Source organism: Perognathus longimembris, chromosome 1, assembly GCF_023159225.1.
Source record: "Perognathus longimembris pacificus isolate PPM17 chromosome 1, ASM2315922v1, whole genome shotgun sequence".
Classification (NCBI taxonomy): Eukaryota; Metazoa; Chordata; class Mammalia; order Rodentia; family Heteromyidae; genus Perognathus; species Perognathus longimembris.
This window is the reverse complement of record NC_063161.1, coordinates 5,437,104-5,460,533: the sequence shown is the minus strand read 5'-3', so window position 1 is coordinate 5,460,533 and position 23,430 is coordinate 5,437,104. Positions and strand designations below refer to the sequence as shown.

The 23,430-nt window shown below is 50.4% G+C and overlaps 1 protein-coding gene across 1 annotated transcript in view; it reads left to right on the top strand.

Annotated features, from left to right (window-relative positions):
• Positions 1-295: 295 nt before the first annotated feature.
• The window catches only part of Aco2 (aconitase 2), a 31,037-nt gene continuing 7,902 nt past the window's right edge, over positions 296-23,430 (top strand). Inside the window, exons 1-7 of the mRNA XM_048354722.1 lie at positions 296-445; positions 7,916-8,052; positions 10,590-10,848; positions 14,330-14,422; positions 21,315-21,473; positions 21,629-21,779; positions 22,790-22,894. Coding sequence (XP_048210679.1) covers positions 356-445; positions 7,916-8,052; positions 10,590-10,848; positions 14,330-14,422; positions 21,315-21,473; positions 21,629-21,779; positions 22,790-22,894 — 994 coding nt within the window. The 5' untranslated portion in view covers positions 296-355. The remainder of the gene's footprint in view (positions 446-7,915; positions 8,053-10,589; positions 10,849-14,329; positions 14,423-21,314; positions 21,474-21,628; positions 21,780-22,789; positions 22,895-23,430) is intronic.

The window sequence follows — 23,430 nt, the reverse complement described above, 5'->3', positions numbered from 1 at the left end:
ACCCAAATCCCGCTCACATTCGCGCGGGTTTTCGCCGCCGCGGAGGCCCAGGTCCTAGCAGGTTCGTAAAAGTGTGACCATTCTGCTCCAGATTCGCAAGGCACAGTTTACTTTTTAATAAAACCTGTTCGTGCTCAGCATTTACTTCTGCAAGCCTTTTTTTGTAGTGCTAAGGATTGGACGCAGGACCTCAGGCATGCTCCTGTTAGAGTTTTGTGGACTTTTTCTCTTCCGAGGCCGTTGGCGACGCCGGAGCCCGGCCCGCCGTGCCGGCTGGAATCCGACGCCTTCGAGAGGCCCCGCCCTCACCGTGACGCGTCGCCCACACGGCCACGCCCTCTGCCTCCGTCTTTAAATGCGCCGTGTGGAACGTCACTTTCATGCGACCTCATCTTTGTCAGTGCACAAAATGGCGCCTTATAGCCTCCTGGTGACCCGGTTGCAGGTAAGCGAGCTGAGGACTGTGCGGACTCCCGGGGGCGGGCTGCCTCCTACTATGCCTGCGGCGCTGGGCGAGGCTGGGCCGGGCAGGTCGGAACTCGAGCCGGCTTCGTGTATTCTCTGGGTGGCATCCACCTCTGGGTCCTCCCTCGTCCTAGGTCAAAGCGTCCCCTAGCCCAGTCAGCTCCCCCGGCCCTTCTCCCGCCCTGCTAGCAGCATGGGTCTTAGCAACGGCAGGCTGGTGACGTTTGCAGGCGCCGCTTCTTCCTTTTCGAAGACCACATTTCCCGCTCCCTAGGGTGTCTCGACTCCTCAAGGTGAGGACAAGGTGACTGGGGGGCGCAGTGGCTGTGGAGCCCTCTAGGCCCTGTGCCTGAGGCCCGCTCGTCCCTCCTCAGTAGCACAGACTCGCTAGCCTTGTGCATCCACAGTTGCTTGGCTTGGAGTCTTCAGAAGCTAGTTCCGTTATGCCACCTTTTGAGGACGCTGTGGCACACAGAGCCAACCAAGAATGGGAGAATGTTCTCCCGGGGCCTAACGTAATAAGTAGTGATGATAACTAACTTCTCGCCACCGAACCAGAAGTCAAGGTTGTTTTCATACTTCTAATGGCATTTGGCTCATAGGTTCGTCTGGTGAGATGGATGTCAGATGGCCTATCCCATTTGTTAGATAATAAAACTTAAAGGAAGCAGATGGAAGTTCTGGCTGTCAGAACTCGGAGCTGTATCCTGAGCAATGACTGCCCAACCCATCTATTTTTGTTCTTATCAGTCTACTCTCACAGAACTTGCTGGATATGGTCATTTGGATTTGGATTTTTGGAAGTAGAGATGCAGTATTTTGAGCTGACATTCAGTTGCTTTTCAAATAGTGGGTGGGAGGATAAGAAGACTCAACAGTTTGACCTTGACTTTTCTGTTAGGAGTTATCTGGAAAGCTGTCAGGCAGTTTTGTTTTTTTTCACTCATAACTTGTGAAATGCTAAATTTAGAAGTTCAATAGCAAATGTCTATTTTATGAATAAAAACTTTAAAAGTGTAGATACTTTCCATCACCTATTTAGGATGAACTTTGTGATTCTTTGGATTGAGTGGCACAAATTTGAATGTAGAATTAAGTTATGGCCATATGTTCAGGAAGCACTGAAGTTTTTTTTTTTCATCACATTGCTTTAAATTTTTAAAAATTATTTATCTGAAAATACTTACAATTTGAATTCTGGATAAAATCAAGGAATCTGTGCCTAATTCCCTCTTCAAGTCCTTTAAGTCTATAGATAAGTGTGCAAATAGTTGTGTCTTTCTCTTTCTTTTTTTGTGCTAGTCTTGAGGCTTATTAGTGTGAGTGTGTGTGTGTGTAGGTGTGTAGGTTGTAGGGCTTGAACTCCGGGCCTGGGTGCTGTCCCTGAGCTCTTTTGCCCAATGCTCTACCAATTTGAGCCACAGCTCCACTTCCAGCCTTTTCTGTTTATGTGGTACTGAGGAATCGAACCCAGGGCTTCATGCATGCTAGACAAGCACTCTACCACTAAGCTACATTCCCAGCCCCTAGGGGATGATCTTTATTAAACAGTTGTTTATTGAATTCCTGGATTACTATAATGTGATGAGTAGTACAGTGTATTTACAGTTATGTTGTTCAACCTTCCTCCTTTTTTTTTTTTTTTTTGTAAACAGAATTTTAAGACCTTGAAGGCTGAATGACTTTCCGTAGTAGAGTCACAATTAAAAGCTAGGTTTCCTTGTATGGTTGCTCAACTGAGATGAATGTAATTAACATTACACCACTGCCCCCCAATAGGCAGGCTGTCTCACGTTGACCTGCTAACCTTCTCTTCTCAGAACTTCTTTTTTTTTTTTTTTTTGCCAGTCCTAGGCCTTGGACTCAGGGCCTGAGCACTGTCCTTGGCTTCTGTTTTGCTCAAAGCTAGCACTCTGCCACTTGAGCCACAGCGCCACTTCTGGCCGTTTTCTGTATATGTGGTGCTGGGGAATTGAACCCAGGGCCTCATGTATACAAGGCAAGCACTCTTGCCACTAGACCATATCTCCAGCCCCTCAGAACTTCTTATGTTTTTTTTTGTTGTTGTTGTTTGTTTGTTTTGTTTTGTTGGCCAGTCCTGGGGCTTGGACTCAGAGCCTGAGCACTGTCCCTGGCTTCTTTTTGCTCAAGGCTAGCACTCTGCCACTTGAGCCACAGCGCCACTTCTGGCCATTTTCTGTATATGTGGTGCTGGGGAATTGAACCCAGGGCCTCATGTATACGAGGCAAGCACTCTTGCCACTAGGCCATATCCCCAGCCCAGAACTTCTTATGTTTTATTTTACCTCTTTTGTGCTTTGATATTTGAGAGGAGATGGTTGCCACCTTAGTAGTCATATATTCAGAGCCCTGTTGACATAGTGGTTTTATTCCCTTTTGCTGATGTAATTTCTTGAGCACTTGCTGCTTGCTTCAGAAATACGTGTCTTTAAAAAATTTTGGGAGTGTCTGGGAATGTGGCTTAGTGGTAGAGTACTTGCCCAGCATTCATGAGGCCCTGGGTTCAATTCCTCAGTACCACATATAATAAAATAATAATAACAACAACAACAATCATAAGACCCTGGGTTCAATTCCTCAGTACCACATATAATTATAATGATGATGATGATGATGAAGTGTAAAAATAAATCTTAAATTTTAATAGTACTGTACATTAAACTCAGGGCCTTAACAAACACCCTGTTGCTTGAACCATGCCTCCAGCCCATTTTGTTTTAGGAAATTTTTCAGATAGGGTCTCATTTTTTCCCTGGGTTGGGCTTGTACATGGATTCTCTTATCTGTATTTTTCAAGCAGCCAGGATGACATGTATATCAGTTTGTTGGTTGAGGTGGGGTTTCATAAACTTTTTGACCAGGCTTGTTTTTTGAACCTTTTTATTATTTTATTTTATTTATTTTTATTATTATTATTTTTTTTTTGGCCAGTCCTGGGCCTTGGACATAGGGCCTGAGCACTGTCCCTGGCTTCCTTTTGCTCAAGGCTAGCACTCTGCCACCTGAGCCACAGCGCCACTTCTGGCCGTTTTCTGTATATGTGGTGCTGGGGAATCGAACCCAGGGCCTCATGTATACGAGGCAAGCTCTCTTGCCACTAGGCCATATCCCCAGCCCTTTTTTGAACCTTTATCCTCCTGATTTCTAATGTACCCTACTGTGAAGGGCCTTGAAGATCTTCCCTAGCCATAATTTTTTTTTTATGTTCTTAGCTGATCAGAGGTGAAGGTAAATGACAAAGTGATGACTTATTACTGTTATGAAGAGTTGCAAACATTTATCTTACCATGTATCAAGTAATAGCTCATAGTAGACCTATCTATGAGCTGTTTTTTTGCCAGTCATGGAGCTTGAACTCAGGGCCTGGGCACTGTCCCTGAGCTTCTTTTGCTCAAGGCTAGTGTTCTACCACTTGAGCCATGGCACCACTTCTGACTTTTTCTGTATATGTGGTACTGAGAAATCAAACCCAGGGCTTCATGTATGGTAGGCAAGCACTCTACCATTAAGCCACATTCCCTGCCTGTATTATTGTTTGACTGTGCTGTTATCAGGAGATTAGAAACTGTGAAACAAATAGGTGAATTTTTTGTTTTTGAAAAGCCATGTTTTCTCTGGACTTTAAGTGTGACGGTGGATGGTACATAAGCAGGGGTTAGAATGTAAATTACCTTTCTCTCCTGCCTTTTGTTTTGCCTTGAGATACTGATTTGGTTCTCATGTGACCTTGGGGAAGTCCTGCCACTTCTTGCAGGAGAAATCAAGGATGACACCAGTCTGACCAATCTTTGGAGACGTTTTCTGCATGCCTGGGGGTTGGGCTCAAGTAGTAGAGTGTCTGCCTTAACAAGCATGGGGCCAGGAGTTCAATGAACCAATACCACAAATAAAGAAAGAAAGAAAAAAGAAAAGGCTTGCCTTGAATTTTAAGCAGGTTATTCTGGTTGGGAAGGTATGGTCTAAGGAAGTGGTAGTGATTCACTTTTTGATTGGGATTGGTGGGAGGAACCAGAGACAATTGATCAGGTTTTCTAGTATACGTGAGTTGTAACAGGTTGAATGAGATTGTGACATTTCATCCCATGTACACAGAGTATACACGTTTCCCTTCCCCCACCATCAATGCCCTGATCCTCTTCTTCAGGGCCATGTTTGGGCCTGTTTCTTTTGTGTTGTTTCTGTCATTTAGGAGTATGATTACATTCATGAAGAAAGCTACAGAGCTGACTTAAAACAGGGCCCACCTGCAGAAGAGCCTGCGGCTGCTGAGTTGTTATTTTGATAACTGTCATCCATTGAGCCCGATGTGGGAGGAGGGCGGATGTGCTGAGGGCTAGCCTCAGTTCTGACTCAGCCCCCCGTCTGCTACACTAGTAGGCGTTTAGTCTGCTGCTGTGTGCTGTTAGAACCGCCCGTCTAGGCCCAGGAATTAGGACTCACATTAGCGGCCACATAGTAAGTTCAGGTCCTAGAACTAGGTCAGAAGTAGGTCTTTTCATATTGCCTTATTTGCCCTTCACAACAACCATAAGATGTAAGAATTACTGGCCTGTTTTCATAATTATGAACCAAGGCCCAGAGAAGCTCAGCTGAGGTCACAGCTTGTTCTCAGCAGAGCCAGAATTCAAATGCAGATGTGCTGGACTGCAGAACTCAGGCTTGTTAGCATGCAGCCACTCTGTTTCCCCAGATACTCCCCGGAGGGAAGGGGGTAGAGCCATATCTCTGCCCTAAGCTCAGTATAGGGGACACAGTTCAGTTGGCCCTGGCACATCAGGGTGTATGTCTCTTTGGGACTGTGATGGCCTCTGCCCCAGATACCAGCCTGGCAAAGGTGTGGGTCACCCAGAGGCCACTTTAGTCCTGTCCTGAGCTCACTGTCCCCTGTGGCCCTTGCAGGAGAGGCCTGCCTTCATTTTGTTGGCACGGAGCTGCTGCTCAGGATCTGTATTGCAGCTCAGCGTGCCTGGAGTTGACTGCTGAAGTGAGCAGCAAAGAGTCAGGCAGCGGAGCGAATCCATCAGCCCCTATCTTAAAGGAACCCCTGCTGCCTTTGCTGCCCATTTAGAGGGTGCGATTGGGGGGAGATAGCGCCTTACCCGCTTCCAAGCCTCTGGAAAGGACTGTACCACTTTTGTTCCTGCCAGTTGCATAGCAACCAAGCTAGCTGGTTGCCTGCTGGCAGGAGGGAGCTATTTAGCTTTGGATTCTTAGGAGAGGAGGTGGGAGAAAATGGTTAGAAACCACAGCAGAAGTGTGGGAAGACTTCTCCTAAGGCGGGAGGCGACTGACAGCCCTTCCTATGTTCCCCACCTGGGGGAGGCTTCTCTGTCAGGAAGCACTGGGTAGTTAAGAATTGTGAGGGTAACGGCTGCAGAGCATCGTGGCCAGAAGAACCAGCATATGAGCTCATTGGAGTCTCTGAAGCCATCCTTGAGATGAAATGGGCTGTCTTAAAAGGTAGTGGGTAGACAGCCCACCTAGATGGTGGTGCCCGTGGGGTTAGGCGTTCATTCATGGACAGCTGGAGTGGGCCACGCAGAGCACTTGTGTGGATTACTTCATTTGTTGCTAACACTATAGACTTTACCTCCATGTTCACTACAGTGACCTTAGACTTGGGACATAGCAAGTAGATGGTAGGACTGAGTTGGGCAATCAGGCTTAAGTACTCAGTCTGACACAGTGCTGGGAAAGTAGGCTAAGGGAGGAGGAGGGATGGGTAGCAGAATCCTGAGACAGACAGACTGATAGACAGAGAGACCTGAGCTTCATCCTGGATTCACTGCATTCCAAGTTCACACCTTTTGACTTAACTCACGGGATCAACAGTTACCTTATACTGTTGTAGTGAGTTTTCAGAACAGGCATAGAATGGGCTTGGCCCAGAGCCGATGCTTTCTAAAGAATTGCATTTATTTTTATTCTGAGAGTAGAAGTGCAACACCTCTAGCTAATCTTTTTTATACATATGAGAGATACATGGTCTGTGAATGAATGGTACTTGGTATCCTTGCCCTTGAAATCAATCTACAGGAAACAGAGTACATCCCTTGACAAAAGGCCACCTAGAAGGTAAACCGTTCTTTCTTCCTGTTAGCATTTCTTTGAAGTCATTTATTCTTCCTGGTCACAGTGTACCCTGTGAATGTCACGCACAGGTTAAAGTTCACAACATACTCCATCCTAGCAATCATTTACCTGCTGCTACGAAACAAACTGCCCTCAATAGTAGGGGTGCAAAACAACAGCAGTGTCTGTGGGCCAAGAATTTGGGAGTATGTTGGCTTAGGTAGTTCTGGCATGGAGTCACTGCATGGGTTGCCGTCCAGGCTGAGAGCTCAGTGGTAGAGCCTGGGCCAGGTCCTAGGATCCATCTGTAGCACTACAAAAGAAGGAAGTTGCAGCCAAGGTGGCACCTGGGGCTGGAGATATGGCTCAGTGGTAGAGTACTTGTCTAGCATGCACGAGGTGTTAGGTTCCATCCCCAGCATGTGTGCACACACATCCACCTGTACAGACATCCCTCCCCTTGCACAAAGATATCACTGTGGAGGAAGTCCTGATGGAGGTAAATAAAATCGTAAGGCATGCACCTAGGCGCTGGCGGTTCACACCTGTAATCCTAGCTACTCAGGAAACGTGAGATCTCATGATGGAAGTTCAAAGCTAGCAAGAGCAGCCAAATCCCTTATCTCAGCTAACCAGTAAAAAGGCAAAATTAGAGATGTGGCTCAAATGGTAGAGTGGCTGGCCTTGAGTGAAAAAGCCAAAGAAGGGCTGGGGATATGGCCTAGCGGCAAGAGTGCCTGCCTCGGATACACGAGGCCCTAGGTTCGATTCCCCAGCACCACATATACAGAAAACGGCCAGAAGTGGCGCTGTGGCTCAAGTGGCAGAGTGCTAGCCTTGAGCGGGAAGAAGCCAGGGACAGTGCTCAGGCCCTGAGTCCAAGGCCCACGACTGGCAAAAAAAAAAAAAAAAAGAAAAGAAAAAAAGAAAAAGCCAAAGAAGAGTGCAAAGCCCTGATTCAGGCCCCACTGCTGGCACATGCACGGCAAGGCTTGACCGAACGCTCAAGAAACCTAACATGAGATGGAGTAGTTGCTGTGACAGGGGTGGGGCTTCAGAGCTTTGACCTGAGGCCTGCCCTGACCTCCCCTCAGGGCTCCACCCCCTATGGCTCCTCTGACTCTCCTTCCGCGGATACGGCTTACATAGGAAAACTAGACTTTGGTCCTAGAGATTCTGCTATAAACCCCTCACCTTCTCCTTCTGCAGACTGCTCTGTGTCTGTTGGGTCATCTGGGTTTCAGCTGCAGTCCCAGAATAACTCCTGACACTAATTCACCATGCTGTACTGTCCCTTAGGGATGGTCTCTCCTAAGAACTCCATTCATTGACAGTGCTTTCTTCTTTCTTTTTGCAGAAAGCCCTGGGTGTGCGGCAGTACCATGTGGCTTCAGTCCTGTGCCAACGGGCCAAGGTGGCCATGAGCCACTTTGAGCCCAATGAGTACATCCGCTATGACCTGCTTGAGAAGAACATTAACATTGTTCGGAAACGGTAGGGCCACAGGTGGGAGCTGGTGGGGATGGTGAAAGGTGCCGCCACGCCTGCCCTCTTAGGCAGCAGAAGTGAGGCTTGGTGCAGATGGTAGTCGTGAGGGCAGGATCAGATATTGAGATACAAAGGCCCTTGCAGAGCAAAGCCACCCTGATTCTAGATGAGGAGGACTCATCTAGAGGCTAGAGCCCTCGCAAAGGACTCAGATCCACTTTGGTGCTGTGACCTGTGTCTCCTGACCTTGTGGGGCAGGCTGCTGAGCCAGGGCCACCTCCCTGAGAGCCTCAGGCCCCGGGGCAGGGGAATCACTGTATTGTCCCTTCAGTATAGAGGCCCAGCGGAGAGTCAGGCTGAGACCCAGGATGAGGGCAGCTCCCCTGGGCGGGTCACTGGCCCGGCACTGCAGCCTGGGAGATGCTGCTTGGAGGGAACGGCCCTGGGCCCCCAGTTTGTGCTGTTTTTATGCAAGTCTCTCCTGATTTGTTTCCTTTTTTTTTTTTTTTTTTTTTGCCAGTCCTGGGGCTTGGACTCAAGGCCTGAGCACTGTCCCTGGCTTCTTTTTTGCTCAAGGTTAGTGCTCTACCACTTGAGCCACAGCACCACTTCTGGCCATTTTCTATATATGTGGTGCTGGGGAATCGAACCCAGGGCTTCATGTATACGAGGCAAGCACTTTACCACTAGGCCATATCCCCAGTCCCTCTCCTGATTTGTGCTTGCATAGATTCTCAGAACTTGGGCTACAGTTGCTGCCCCGCCCGGGCCTTAGGGCATGGTGCTTCCAAGGGCTTAGGGCACTGTGGGCTGGGTCCAGGCCGGCAGAAGGTAGAGGTTACATTCCTAGCAGTGGGCAGCCATGCCTGTATTGATGATTAACTACTCCCTACATTCCCGGCCCTGCTGCTTCTGACTGTTAGTTAGCAGCAGAGGTTAACGAGCTGTTCTGCTGGGTCTTGCTGTTCTAGCTCTGCACGCCTGGTTTTGTGGCACCAGAGCAAGTCATATCACCTCTCTGTGCCTCACTTTCCTCATCTCTGCTGTGAGAAATCCTAGTTAGTCTTCAGTGTGGCAGCAAGTAGATCCCCCTGGGAGTGGGTGGGAGGGATTATTACCAAGGAGGAGGAGAAAATTGTGTGGCTAGGTGGCTAGGTTCAGTATTCTTTTTTTCTTCCCCTGTACCAAGTATCAAATTCAGAGCCTTTCACATTCTAAGTAAACGCTCCATCACTGAGCTACACCGCCCCAGCCCCAAGTTGTATACTTTACATCTATACAATTTATTGTATGCCAATTGAACCCCAATAAAGCTGTTTCAAAGTAAGCAAGGCAAGCTGTCCCAGCTCTCTGGAAGCTGAGGCAGGAGGCAAGAGCATCATGAATTCCAGGCTAGCTTGGGTTATGTAGCAAGACCTTGTCTCAAGAAAACAAAACAACATAACCAGCACTATAGATGTGCTAACTGCTTGCCTGCAGGCTAGCTTGCACTCAGGGTAGGTGGGTGGAGCTCCCTGACAGGGACAGCTGTTCCTTTATCCCGTCCACAGTCATTCTAGAAACAGATGCAACCAAGAGTTTCTGATTCCCACTCTTAGGTTTCTTCCCTTGGCCCCAAACTCTAGGTTTGGTCTGCTGGCTGTGGGGTGACTCTGCTGCTTCCTAGACTGGTGGGGACCAGAGTGGGGTCCGGGGGTGGGGGTTTGTGGGCAGCAGGGAGCATTAGCGTAGGAGGACGGAGCTGGGTCTCTGGGTTAGAGGGCAGGCAAGGAGGAGACAGTTGCATTCCGGCAGGGGCTGTATCTCCTTGAGGGTTGGGCTGGTATCGACACTTTGGCCCTAGAAAGCAAGGAAGGGGAAACTTCTAGGGAAATGAGAACTAGGAAGAGAAGCAGTGAGAGGTTTCCAGTTCTTGAGAGCTGGCAGCCATGCTTCTCAGCACATGGCAGCTTGTGAGGCTCCTGGGGGAGTCTGCAGCGTGGTAGGGAGCCAGGCGTGCAACATGCGAGGTGGCAGCCCTGGCGAAGGGGATGCTGGCGCGGTCCCCTGTGACTTAGTGGGCTCCCAGGACATGGGGTGAGGCCCCAGAGAAGAAGTGGACAGTCTCGCGCGAAACTCAGGTTGAGAGCGTGCGCTCTCAACACCTGTCCGCCAAGCCTGTTTCCCCTCGGTTGTTTCATGAAATGACAGCAATGTAGTAGGTAAACATTGAGGGATGAGAAGCGCCCTTCCTAGTTCCTGAGTAGACATCAGTGATGGGAAAGGCCATATCCAGTCCTGTCATCTCTTAGAGCAGCGATGGGAAAGGCCATATCCAATCCTGTCATCTCTTAGATTCTGCCATCAGGTAATCTTGGAGCACTTGTAAGGACCAGGCACTGAGCTGTGTGCTGGAGGTGTGGTAGGGAGCGGGACCCATTTGTCCGCACCTGAGTGGAACGTGAGGGCCCATAGTGCACTTCCCTCTTCTGCCCACATGCCCTGAGAGGGAGGAGCCGCGAGCAGGCCAGCAGCACCAGGCTCCCTTCTCCTTTCCCCTCCAGGCTGAACCGGCCTCTGACCCTATCAGAGAAGATTGTATATGGACACCTGGATGACCCTGCCAACCAGGAGATCGAGCGGGGCAAAACGTACCTTCGGCTCCGGCCCGACCGGGTGGCCATGCAGGACGCCACCGCCCAGATGGCTATGCTGCAGTTCATCAGCAGTGGGCTGCCCAAGGTGGCGGTGCCATCAACCATCCACTGCGACCATCTGATTGAGGCCCAGCTTGGGGGTGAGAAAGACCTAAAACGGGCCAAGGTGAGCACGGGGCGACATGGGGCGAGAACCACCTCCCTCGCACGGGGCCACGAGCGGCACCGTCGCGGGTTCTGACGGGCTGCTTGCCTTGACTTTCGTTTTGCTGTAAATAGTGCTGGGGATCCAACCTAGGCAAACACTCTTCCCTGAGCCACCTCCCAGCCCCAATGTTTATCTTGTTTGTTCCTTTTTCTAATACTAGAAATGACATTTGCTTTCTTTTCTTTTTTGCCAGTCCTAGGCCTTGAACTCAGGGCCTGAGCACTGTCCCTGGCTTCTTTTTGCTCAAGGCTAACACTCTACCACGTGAGCCATAGCGCCACTTCTGGCTTTTTCTATATATGTGGTGCTGGGGAATCGAACCCAGGGCTTCATGTATACGAAGCGAGCACTCTACCACTAGGCCATATTCCCAGCCCTAGAAATGACATTTGATCATTGTGAAGATGCTAGAAAGCATAGAGAAAGCTTAAAGAAGGTAACGGATCTCTTGAGTGTTCCCACACTAAAAGTCCACCTCCTGTTTCAAGTTTACTTGTGGACCTCAGGAACTGCTAGGTGCTGCCAGTGCCCCAGAGAAACTGGTCCTGCTCCATTTCTACGCTTGCTCTGCTGGGATTTGAACTCAGGGTCTTCTGCTTGCTAGGCAGGCACTCTACCACTCAAACCATGCCATTAGCCCTTTCTGCTTCAGTTATTTTTTTACTTCTTATTATTATAAAGGTGATATACAGAGAGGTTAGACTTCTGTAAGTTAGGTAAAGAGTATATTTCTTTGGGGTCATTGTCACCCCTTTGCTTGTTCTCTCCCAGTTTTTCCCTCCCATCCCCACCTATGCATTGTACCGTTTGTTTTTAATGTACTGTCCAGTGAATACCACTGCTGCATTTGTGTTAGGTATTTTTGAGACAAGATTTTGAATGTAGGCTGGTTCATGTGGCCCACGATCCTCCTATTTGTTTCCTGAATGTATGAGGTGACAGGTGTACACTACCATGCCTGTTTTGCTAGAGTTACTGAAATGGGTCTTTTGCTCTTCACCGGGGCTGGCCTGGAACCTCAGTCCTCCCAGTCGCTGCCTCCTGGGCACCTGGGATTATGGATGTGAGCCACCCTGCCTACCTCTCTTGTCCTAGTCTCCTCCCGCCCCCTGAGGACTTGAGAGAGAGGTGGGAGGGCTCCATTTGGTTTGTAACAGAACCTTACCACCATGCTGAGGGCCGACCTGCTCCCAGCTCCTGCCCCGCAGAGCTCACGCGGACGCCTCCTTTGGGGCCCTTTCTTCTGTAGGTTTTGCTTACCTAGGCAGAAGGAGCTGTGTGCCACGGAAGCAGCCGCTCAGCACCGATGAGCTCTCTGCTGGAGCTCCTCCCTCTCCTTGTGAAACCCATCCCTGCCTCTGCTCCCAGCCATGGCTGGAGGCGCCTCTGGGGGTGCCACTTGCTTTCCAGCCGTGGGCGTGGTGCCCCTGGGTGAGAACGGCTGGCAAGAGCTGAATGGTGGCCGGGCTGCAGCCCGCCTGGCACAGAGCAGAGCATGTGATTGAAAGTGCTGTGGCTCCCAGGGTCAGCACGGCTCACAGAGCCTTTCAGACCCCGTCTTCCCATTCTAGTCCATTCCCCACTTGTAATGTCCTGGTTGTAGGGTGGCTTTTTCCATCCATCTGCAAGAAAATCCTGCCTGCTGGCTGGCAGCCTCCGTGTCAGTGGCAGAGTAGGTGCTTCTATTCCAGGCCTTCCTGCAGGGCCAGGGGCCAGCAAGTACTGCGGCTAGGGACCTGGGGCTTCTGCAGCCCTGTGAACCGTCTCAAGGCCCCCATTCTGGGGAGCTGCTCTGAGGGTTCAGAATCTACCTGCCAGAGATGAGATTCATTGAATCATAGGATTTCAAAGTTCATTCCCTTCTTTATTGAACAAATGGTTTTTGAGCATTTACACGAGGTTCTGTGGTAGGTGCAGAGTTCAGTGTGATTAGGCCCCTGGGGGCCTGACCCTCAGGGACCTTAGAGTCTGGTATGGAGGACAGTCACAATTCCAATTTGAATGTTGTTAGGAGGGAAGGTGCAGGACTCAGAGTATCAAACAGGCCTGATTGAGATTTGCAGGAAAAAGAACAGACTCTTTTGAGCATGCAAATATGAGCTGAGACCTCAGTAGGAAACAGAGGAGGAACGTTCAAGACAGAGCGACCTCTGCAGTCCCCAAGACCTCAGTGGTGGATGCATAGGACACGGAGGGTGTGATGGGGTGGCATTGAGTGGATTTCACTTGTAATCCTAGCTGCCTGAGAGATGTTTGAGCACAGGTGCTGGGTGCTGGTGGCTCACGCTACTCATCCTAGCTACTCAGGAGGCTGAGATCTGAGCATTGCAGTTCAAAGCCAGCACACACAGGAACCTCTGTGAGACTCTTATCTTCAATTAACCACCAGAAAACTGGAAATGGCACTGTGGCTCAAAGTGGTAGAGCTCTAGTCTTGTGCTAAAGAGCTCAAGGATAGTGACCAGGCCCCGAGTTCAAGCCCCAGGACCAACAAAAAAGAAAAAAATAAAAAACAAGAAGGGGGGGGTGTTTTAGACCAGCCCAAGTAGAAAAGTCCATCGTACTACATCTCCAGATAACCAGCAAAAAGCCCAGCTGGGGGACATGGCTGAAATAAGAGCACCAGCTAAGCCAGTGCTGGCCCACTCCTCCCCAGTGATGGGAGAGAGGAAGATAAGTAGAATGTGTATGTGGCCTAGTTGACAGCCTTCAATTTCCCCGCCCATCAGACACATTACCACATCCCGAGCACCTACTACATGCAGACCTGCTGGCCTAGCAGCTCCCGGCTGGACTCACATTCCCCTCCTCAGAAGGAGGCACAAGGGATGTGGCATCGGGACCGTTTGGGCAGCACTACCAGCTGTGGCTCCTCTGCTCAGCTCTGGGATCCAGCAAGCTTTTCGCTGGAGCCTCTTCTTCATTGATACACTGGACTTGATGGCAGTCTCTCATAGGGAGATGCCATTTCCGTAGCTGGCCCTCAGTAAACATCAGCTGGGATTCCAGATAGGCTCAGATGGGGCCAGTTGGCCCTGGATGTCCACTTGGTCCCTCAGCCTTTGGCCTGATCACATCTGTGAACATAGTAGCAACTTTGGCTGGGAACGTGGTTGCCAGAGGAATCTTTGATACTTATTTAGCTCTCTTCCTTCTACAAATAAGGGAACCGAGACCCAGAGTGGGCAGGGACTTGTTCGGACCCACCTCTCATGCCAGCCGTCACAGAACTTAGGCTGTGTCGGTTCCTCTGTTTTCCTCCGTGGGCCTGTCAATAGCCAGACCCTTCTGGAATTTTTAGGTCTCTAAGAGAAGATCCATCTTCACAGCGCCAGTACTTCAGAACCATGGGCAAGGAGGGAGAGGGGAGAGCATGGCAAGGGGCTCCCCAGAAATAAGCTGCGTTACTAATGCTCTGCTTATTGATTTGTCTTAATAGGACATAAACCAGGAAGTCTATAACTTCCTGGCAACTGCAGGTGCCAAGTATGGTGTGGGCTTCTGGAGGCCTGGATCTGGCATCATTCACCAGGTAAGCGGGGCTCCACTGAGCCGACTGCACGCGGGGACCAGACAGCGCTTGCCAGGCCGGCTGAGGCAGGGGACTTGGGGCCAGGAAGCAGGACAGCTCAGCTAGCGCTCAGGTTCCTCCTCCTTTGTGTGTAGATTAATTTTTATCGTATTAGCTTTCCCCACCTTCCCCCCCGCCTGTCCTGGGGCTTGAACTCAGGGCCTTGGGCACTGTCCCTGAGCTTAGCGTTCTACCACTTGAGCCACAGCACCACTTCTGGCCTTTTCTGTGTATGTGGTACTGAGGAATCAAACCCAGGGCTTCCTGCATGCTAGGCAAACATTCTACCACTAAGCCACATTCCCAGTCCCTCATATCAACTTTTATTTTGTTTTTCTTTCCTTCTTTCTTTCTTTCTTTCTTTCTTTCTTCTTTCTTTCTTTCTTTCTTTCTTTCTTTTGTTTTTGTTTTTGTTTCTTCTTTTTTGGTGCTTGTTCTGGGGCTTGAACTCAAGGCCTAGGCACTGTTCCTGAGCTTTTTTTGCTCAAGGATATAGTGTTTTACCACCTGAGCAATACCTCCACGTCTGGCTTTTTGGTGGCTGTTTAGAGATAAGAGTCTCCTATGAGACTCTTCTGCCCAGGCTAGCTTCGAACTGCAAGCCTCATATCTCAGCCTTCTGAGTAGCTAGGATTAGTGGCATGAGCCATCAGTGCTTAGCTAAGTTTGACATATTTCCTTCCTCTTTTTTTTTGCCAGTCCTGGGGCTTGGACTTGGGGCCTGCAGACTGTCCCTGGCTTCTTTTTGCTCAAAGCTAGTGCTCTACCTCTTAAGCCACAGCACCACTTCCACCTTTTTCTGTTTTTGTGGTGCTGAGGATCAAACCCAGGGCTTCATGCACTCTGCCACTAAGCCAAATTCCCAGCCCAGTTTGACATGTTTCTGTGCCTTCAAACATATATTCCTGTGAACTACCATAGGACATCATATTCCTGGGCTGGGAATTTGGCTCAGTGGCAAAGTGCTTGCCTAGCAAGTGCAACATCCTGGGTTCAATCCCCAGCACCAAAAAAGAAAAGACAAAAAAAATACAGTTAAGAAAGAACATCAGGGGCTGGGAATATGGCCTAGTGACAAGAGTGCTCGCCTTGTATACATGAAGCTCTAGGTTTGATTCCTCAGCACCACATATATAGAAAAACTGCCAGAAGTGGCTCAAGTGGCAGAGGGCTAGCCTTGAGCAAAAAGAAGCCAGGGACAGTGCTCAGGCCCTGAGTTGAATGCCCAGGACTGGCAAAAAAAAAAAAAAAAAAAAAAAAAGAACATCATATTGTTTGCTTTTTTGTTTTTTCAGTGCTGGAATTGGGGTACCCAGTGCTGGCTCCATCACTAAGCTGAGCCGCATCCATCACCCCTAGTAGCATATTATTCTTTGTGTTGCTTTTCCATAGGTAGCTGACACCTGTTGGGCATACTATGTGGGTCAAGTGCTAGACTTAGCACTTTAAAGATCCTAACTCTGGGGCTGGGAATGTGGCTTAATGGTAGAGTACTTGCCTAGCATGCATGAAGCCTTGGGTTCAATTCCTCAATGTCACATGAAGCCCTGGGTTCTGTTCCTCCATACCTTATACATAAACAGAAAAACCTGGAGGTGGCGCTGTGGCTCAAGTGGTAGAGCTCTATCTAGCCTTGAGCCCAGAGAGGTTCAGGGACAGACCTCTGCCCTGGGTTCAAGCCCTAGGACTGGCAAAAATAATAAAACATATACAATGAGTGGGGTTTTGTTATTTCACATCTTACAAATGAGGAAACTGAGGCAGAGCAGTGACCCTTCTGGCCCAGGAACACCCTCCTGGTTAATTGTAGAACCCTCATTTGCTGCAAGGATATGACCCTGGGCAATTCTTTGCATTCTGGTGGTGCTCTGTCACATGATTTACCCCCCCCCCCCCCCAGATTGCAGCTTGCCTCCTTTTGGCTGTGGGATTCTATAGAATAGAGGTGCTGTAGGTCACCATCCATGTCACCCTAAGGCTACTCTGTAGGCTGTTTCATTTATCCATAAGTACACACGTGCGTGTATTTTTCCAGAAAGGTAGGTGTTTCACTTACATCAAAGGTGATTGACTGTTGAGGTCCATTTGCCATCCCTTTTGTACGCATGCAATTGCTGTGCCTTTCCAAGGTGACCCTCTCCCCTCCCCCACCCCAGGCCTTGCCATCTGCCTCCTTCAAGAGGAGCTGAGTCAGGCCATCATCTGATCCCAACTGGGCTCCTGGCTCAGCCCCACTCTGAAACCAGAGCCAATGGGTTGTTATTGCCCTGCCCTTTCACACCACTGCCTTTGCTAGGACAGGGCTGGCAGGGTCACAGTTCACACAGTCATGGGTTGGGGACATCGCGCTTCTCTGCAGCCGAGTATTGGGTGAATCCCAGCAGTGGTTTTTTGTTATAAAGGGTACCCCAATCCCGGTAACCCCCATTCTATTTATTACAAAAGCCCTGGTCTTGGGCTGGGGATATGGCCTAGTGGCAAGAGAGCTTGCCTCGTATACATGAGGCCCTGGGTTCGATTCCCCAGCACCACATATACAGAAAATGGCCAGAAGTGGCGCTGTGGCTCAAGTGGCAGAGTGCTAGCCTTGAGCAAAAGGAAGCCAGGGACAGTGCTCAGGCCCTGAGTCCAAGGCCCAGGACTGGCCAAAAAAAAAAAAAAAAAAGCCCTGGTCTTTTGGACAGCTCTTAGCAGGAGTTTGGGACTATGAATGACAGTTACTCACATGCTCTTGGTTACTGGCTAGTAGTATAAATTGTTCCACCTGATAGCATTTGTTCCTTGAAAAGAGCATTCCCAGGGACCCTGTGAAATCTCTGCAGCTTTGTTTTTCTCCATTATCAATCTCAACAGCTTTCATCAAGCCAAACCCTAGCTCTTTTCCTCCACCCAGGGGGCCAGGTTTTGCTTCTCTGTACCTCAGCATTGTGGCTTTCTGGGACCCTTATCATGCCCTGCACTGAGGTTCCCTCATGTGATCTTGTGTAGGTCCAGTGCTTTCTCTTCTGTTCTGTATGCTCTACGGGGCTGATACTGAGTAATTCATTGCTTATTGTAAGGTCCGCCCAACCTCGTGCGGGCGCCTTGTTCATTGGCTACCTACTTTAATAAACCTTAGCACTTACTACTTTCTGGCACTCGGCCTGGGGCTGGATCGTAAAGAATTAGTCTCTAGTGTATGTGTGTATTGTGTGGATAGAAGTTGAATTTCCAAAGCTGAATGCTGGTGCCTCACACCTGTAATCCTAGCTACTCAGGAGGCTGAGATCTGAGGATCATGGTTCAGAGCCAGCTTGGGAAGGAAAGTCCATGAGTCTCTTTACTCCAATTAACCCCTGGAAGTGGTGCTGTGGCTCAAAGTGGTAGAGTGCTAGCCTTGAGCAAAAGAGCTCCTAGAGAGTGCCCAGGCCCTGAGTTGCCCTATGACTGACCAAAACAAATTTTTTTTAATTTATTTATTAATTGAACACAAAATTTTTTGACAAGGTGTTGTGCAAAAAGGGTACAGTTACATAGTAGGGCAGTGTGTACATTTCTTGTGATATCTTACGCCCTGTTTTTCTTTCCCTTCTCTAGGTCAGGTAGACATATATACAATATACAATGTATCAACATATACAGTGGCCACGAGGCCAGGCCCAAGAAAATTCGCCTAGGGCTTTAAATGTAATGTCGATATTAGACAATATGTCGACAGTAGTCTTATATGAACAAAGCAAAGTTTTTATTTATTTATTTATTTTTGCCAGTCCTGGGCCTTGGACTCAGGGCCTGAGCACTGTCCCTGGCTTTTTGCTCAAGGCTAGCACTCTGCCACTTGGGCCACAGCGCCACTTCTGACCATTTTCTATAAATGTGGTGCTGGGGAATCGAACCCAGGGCTTCATGTATACGAGGTGAGCATTCTTGCCACTAGGCCATATTCCCAGCCCAAAACAAAATTTTTAAAGAGGTTGAATTTCTAGTTTTATGTTTCACATGTTAGTCTAGTCTAAAGTATCCTCTGCAGGGGCTGGGGATATGGCCTAGTGGCAAGAGTGCCTGCCTCGGATACACGAGGCCCTAGGTTCGATTCCCCAGCACCACATATACAGAAAATGGCCAGAAGCGGCGCTGTGGCTCAAGTGGCAGAGTGCTAGCCTTGAGCGGTAAGAAGCCAGGGACGGTGCTCAGCCCCTGAGTCCAAGGCCCAGGACTGGCAAAAAAAAGTAAAAATAAAAATAAAGTATCCTCTGCCAGGCATGGTAGTACATGCCCATTATCCCAACCCTCAGGAGGCTGAGGCCTGAGAATTGTGAGTTCAAGGCCAGCCTAGACTACACAGTAAAACACTCAAACCGTTTTATTGTCTGGGAATATGGCATAGAATGCATGGAGTCCTGGGTTCAATTCCTCAGCACCACATAAACAGAAAAGGCTGGAAGTGGTGTTATGGCTCAAGTGGTAGAATGCTAGCCTTGAGCAAAAGAAGCTCAGAGACAGTGCCCAGGCCCTCTGTTCAAGCACCAGGATTGTCACCAAAACTAAAAATCTTTTTACTGTTGTCAAAAAGACAACTGTAGAACTGGATACTAGTGTCTCATGCCTATAATCCCAGCTACTAAGCTAAGATAATGAGGATTGGGGTGTAGAACCAGTCTGGAAAGACAAAAAACCAAGACACACTTATCTCCAGTTAACCAGCAGAAAGGCAAACTGTCATGGCTTGAGTGGTATGCCACCAGCTGCGAGTGAAAAACAGAGCCAGAGCACAAGCCCCAGTACAAACAAAACAGGAGTAGCGTGCCTGTATCTAAGCAAGGTTTCGACAGAAAAACCACAACAAACAATTAAAAAAAATACTTCCCCATCCTGAGGCCATCTACCCAGCCATTTCCATCGACCGCTGAGGTCACAGTCACGGTCTCCGGTCTGCATTAGCCCCTGCCTCCGGAGAGGTGGCACGCCTGTGTCTACCGCGCAGTCATGCTGGGTGCCGTGGGTCTGGTCCTCATGGACCAGACTCCTCACAGCCCAGAGCATTTAGGGATCGAGCTAGGGGAGCAGTGGGGCCCCGTCCCCCCAGCCTCACTCCAGGGGAAGGCGCTGGTTGAGCTAGGGGAGCTGTGGGGGCCCGTCCCCCCAGCCTCACTCCAGGGGAAGGCGCTGGTTGAGCTAGGGGAGCTGTGGGGGCCCGTCCCCCCGGCCTCACTCTAGGGGAAGGCGCTAGTTGAGCTAGGGGAGCTGTGGGGGCCCGTCCCCCCGGCCTCACTCCAGGGGAAGGCGCTGGCCTGCCGACCTTTTGCATCCCCAAGTGGGGAGCTCCTCATGCTTTGCTGAGTTCGCCAGGCAGACGCCTCGCCTAAGGCAGGAGTCTGGGGCTCTGTAACGTTGCTGGGAGCTCACGCAGCCCTCATCATCCCTAGAGCCTTTCACATCTCTGGTCTCCTTTGTTCTTTTGTCTTTTTCAGATGCTGGTCAATCTTTGTTTGTTTTTATTATTATTTTCAAACTGATGTACAGAGAGGTTACAGTTTCATACGTCAGGCATTGGATACATTTCTTTTACTGTTTGTTACCTCCTCCCTCATTTCCCCCTCCCCCTCCCCCTCTCCTTTGTTCTTCCCAGTCCCCCTAGCAGGGCATAGTTCCATTTGATGAGCCACAGGATCTCAGGAAGGATCTTGCTGCAAAAGGGTCAAAGTACTACTCCTTAACAGACACGAGGCAGCCCTCCAGTGAGATAGCTGCTATCAGTGTTGTCGGTGAGGTAGTGATATCAGCTGGTTTTATGTTACTGGAGGTTGAACCTAGACCTTTAACATACTCATGAAGTGCTTTACCCTCTGAGCTAGCCACTAACTCTTGTCATCAGTTTTTATGGAGCAGAAGACAGAGATAAGGTGATGTACCAAGATCTCCCAACTACCACTGGGTGGTGAGACCAGAACTCAGGTCTTGGGTGTGGGGTCCCTGGCCCAAGGGGGCACTTTGGAACCCCACCTGGACAGTGGGTTTAATGTGTATGTGTATGTGCTGACTCTGGACCTCTGCTGCATTCTCACCAAACGTTTTGGGGGAACATTCACCCCTTGGTCTAAGAGTGCCTCATTGAAGACTGCCCTCAGGAAAATCGCTTCAGTTCTGAGCCCCCACAGAATGCTGAGATTGAGTGGAACCCTGTGCTTTTCGGGTCAGTAGTAGAGCTCATGGCTTTGTGCTCCCATGGTTGTACCCAGTGTGGGGCAGGAGCCAGCTCACGATAGACTTGTCCACTGATGAAAAGGGAGTGTGAGCAGAGCATCTTGGCACTGCCACACTTGCTTTTCATGGGACACACCCTTTTATCTGACTCTCGCCACATCCTGGGGTTATAGTAGTGTTCTGGTTCTGGGGCTTGAACTCAAGGCCTGAATACTGTCTGTCCCTGAACTTCTTTTGCTCAAAACTAGTGCTCTACCACTGGAGTCACACTCCACTTCCGGGTTGGTTTGTCTGTTTTTGTAGTTTATTGGAGATGAGAGCCTCACAGACTTTTCTGTCCAGGCTGGCTTCAAACCACGATCCTCCAGTCTGAACCTCCTTGGTAGCTGGGATTACAAGTGTGAGCCGCCAGCCCTCAGCTGGTGTGGGTATTTTTATTACCATAATACAAATGGGAGGCTTTACAGGCTCAAACCATACAGCAGGGAGTGTCCAGTTTGCTCAATGAGTCCCAAAGCTGGTTCTTTCTGGTCACACTGAACCCCCTACAGAGCAGTAGGGGTGGTTCAGCATCAATAGGGGCAACTTTTTACACCCTTTTTAGCCCTTCTTCCATTCTTTCTTGAGAGCTTGTAAGCGTATGACCTTAGATTATCATTATTTTTTTCAGATAATTCTGGAACACTATTCCTATCCTGGGGTTCTTCTGATTGGCACTGACTCCCACACTCCCAATGGCGGTGGCCTGGGCGGCATCTGCATCGGAGTTGGGGGTGCGGATGCGGTGGATGTCATGGCCGGGATCCCCTGGGAGCTCAAGTGTCCCAAGGTGAACTGGGTCAGGGTGGGCTGCAGGGGAAGGAGGGTGGAGATGAGGAGCCGACCAGGCAGGCATGAATAGCCGAAGTGGGCGTGGCGGGGCGTGGCCCCATTCCGTGACTTCCCAGTTGACGTGGCCCGTGATGATGTCACCCACCTCCTCAGGTGATTGGTGTGAAGTTGACGGGCTCCCTTTCCGGTTGGACCTCGCCTAAAGATGTGATCCTGAAGGTGGCAGGCGTCCTCACGGTGAAAGGTGGCACGGGTGCCATCGTGGAGTACCATGGTCCTGGCGTCGACTCCATCTCCTGCACTGGTGAGGGGGGCGGCCTGCCGCTGGCCGCTGAGTAGCAGGGGCAGCGGGTAACCTTCCTCCAGGACCATCCGGGCAGGACACGGAGGGCGGAGGAGCCGTTGAGACCACCCTGGAGATGGTGTAGTGCTGAGTGACATCCTCCTGGGAGCGAGGCTGCGGTCCCCCGAGCCAGCTTCTCCCGCTAGGCCCTGGCTAAGCACCAGGCCACATGGGGAGATCCATAAGAACTGCAGAGAGGACCAAGCGGTAGCGAGACTGTGCAGCTGAAGCCAGGACTCGGCTCCCAAGGCAGCCTCGATCCCACACCTTCCCTGAGCCGGAAGTGAGCCTCACTTCCTATCTTGAATTCAAACTACTATGAGACAGTAGTTTGTCCCCCCGGCCTGGGCCGCAGGAATCAGCAATCAGCAATCCGGTCCAGACTTCCCAGGTGCCTGCTGCCTGCAGTTCGCCACTGCCCCCAGAACAATCACATCCTTCAGGGGTTCACCACCCGGGCTCAGCTCCACGGTGAAGTCGGGCATCTGTGAGCCACACCGGGGCCGGGTGATGCCCACAGCAGGTGTCTTTACCATCATCACCACCAGGGAGCCGGCGGTCTCACTGTGCTATTTGGGCTGGCCTCAAACTCCTGCGCTCAGGTCTTTATCCTGCCACCGCCTCTCCGCCGGGACTGTAGGCACTTGTCCCGAGCCCGGCTTGGTCCATTCTTATTGTTCTTAAGTGACCACCGCAGCAGCTGGCAGTGGCTGTGCGGGCTCCCGGTCAGGTCACGATGGCCGTCAGCGCTGCCATGCTAGGCAGCTGGACCTTGAGCTTGAACCCCACCCCTTGCCATGGGCTGCTGCTCTCGTGGCCTCTTCATCGACTCTAGCTTTCACCCTGGCCTCAAGGGTACCCTAGGGGCCAGCGAGCAAGAGCTACCACTCCCCAGAGCGGGGAGCACCTGGCAGATGTTGGGGGCTCACGCCCAGTTGCTCAGCAGCACCCCCAACCTTGTTTCTCCACAGGCATGGCAACAATCTGTAACATGGGTGCAGAAATCGGAGCTACCACCTCAGTGTTCCCGTACAACCACAGGATGAAGAGGTACCTGAGCAAGACAGGCCGCGCAGGTGAGCTGGGGTGGGGGTGTGGGCGGGCGGGCTGGGCGTGGCAGGATAGCCATGCCGTGTACCGTTTCCTTGGTCTGCTGTCTGCACACTCCCTGCGGCGTCTGCGCGAGGGTCCTGCAGGTGGATGATAAGCAGTGTGTCTGAGCAGGGTGCCCGCCGTTCTCTCCAGAAGGGTCTGGCATCCGTGTGGTTCTAAATGTCCTCGGTTCAGGGTGGGATTTAGATTCCACGGGAAGATGGTGCCTGAATGCAGTGCCCTCTTGGTTCCCATTGCTCCCGGTAGAAATCTCTGGAAATGAAGCAGCTCTTGCGTGTTGCTGCCATAGCAAAGGGAGTAGGAAAAACATTTAGAACACCTTCGCAGCCTCCCTCCATTTCCTTCAACTTCTAGCTTGGGTTCCTTGAAGCTCAGAGGAGGAACGAAGGCGCTGGAGTCTGGAAGGGAGGGTCATGGGGTGGGGCATGGACTTGGAGGCTGTGAGCCTGCGTTCTCCCTAGAGGACCCTTTCCTGCCTTCTCATCCCGTCCCTTGTTCA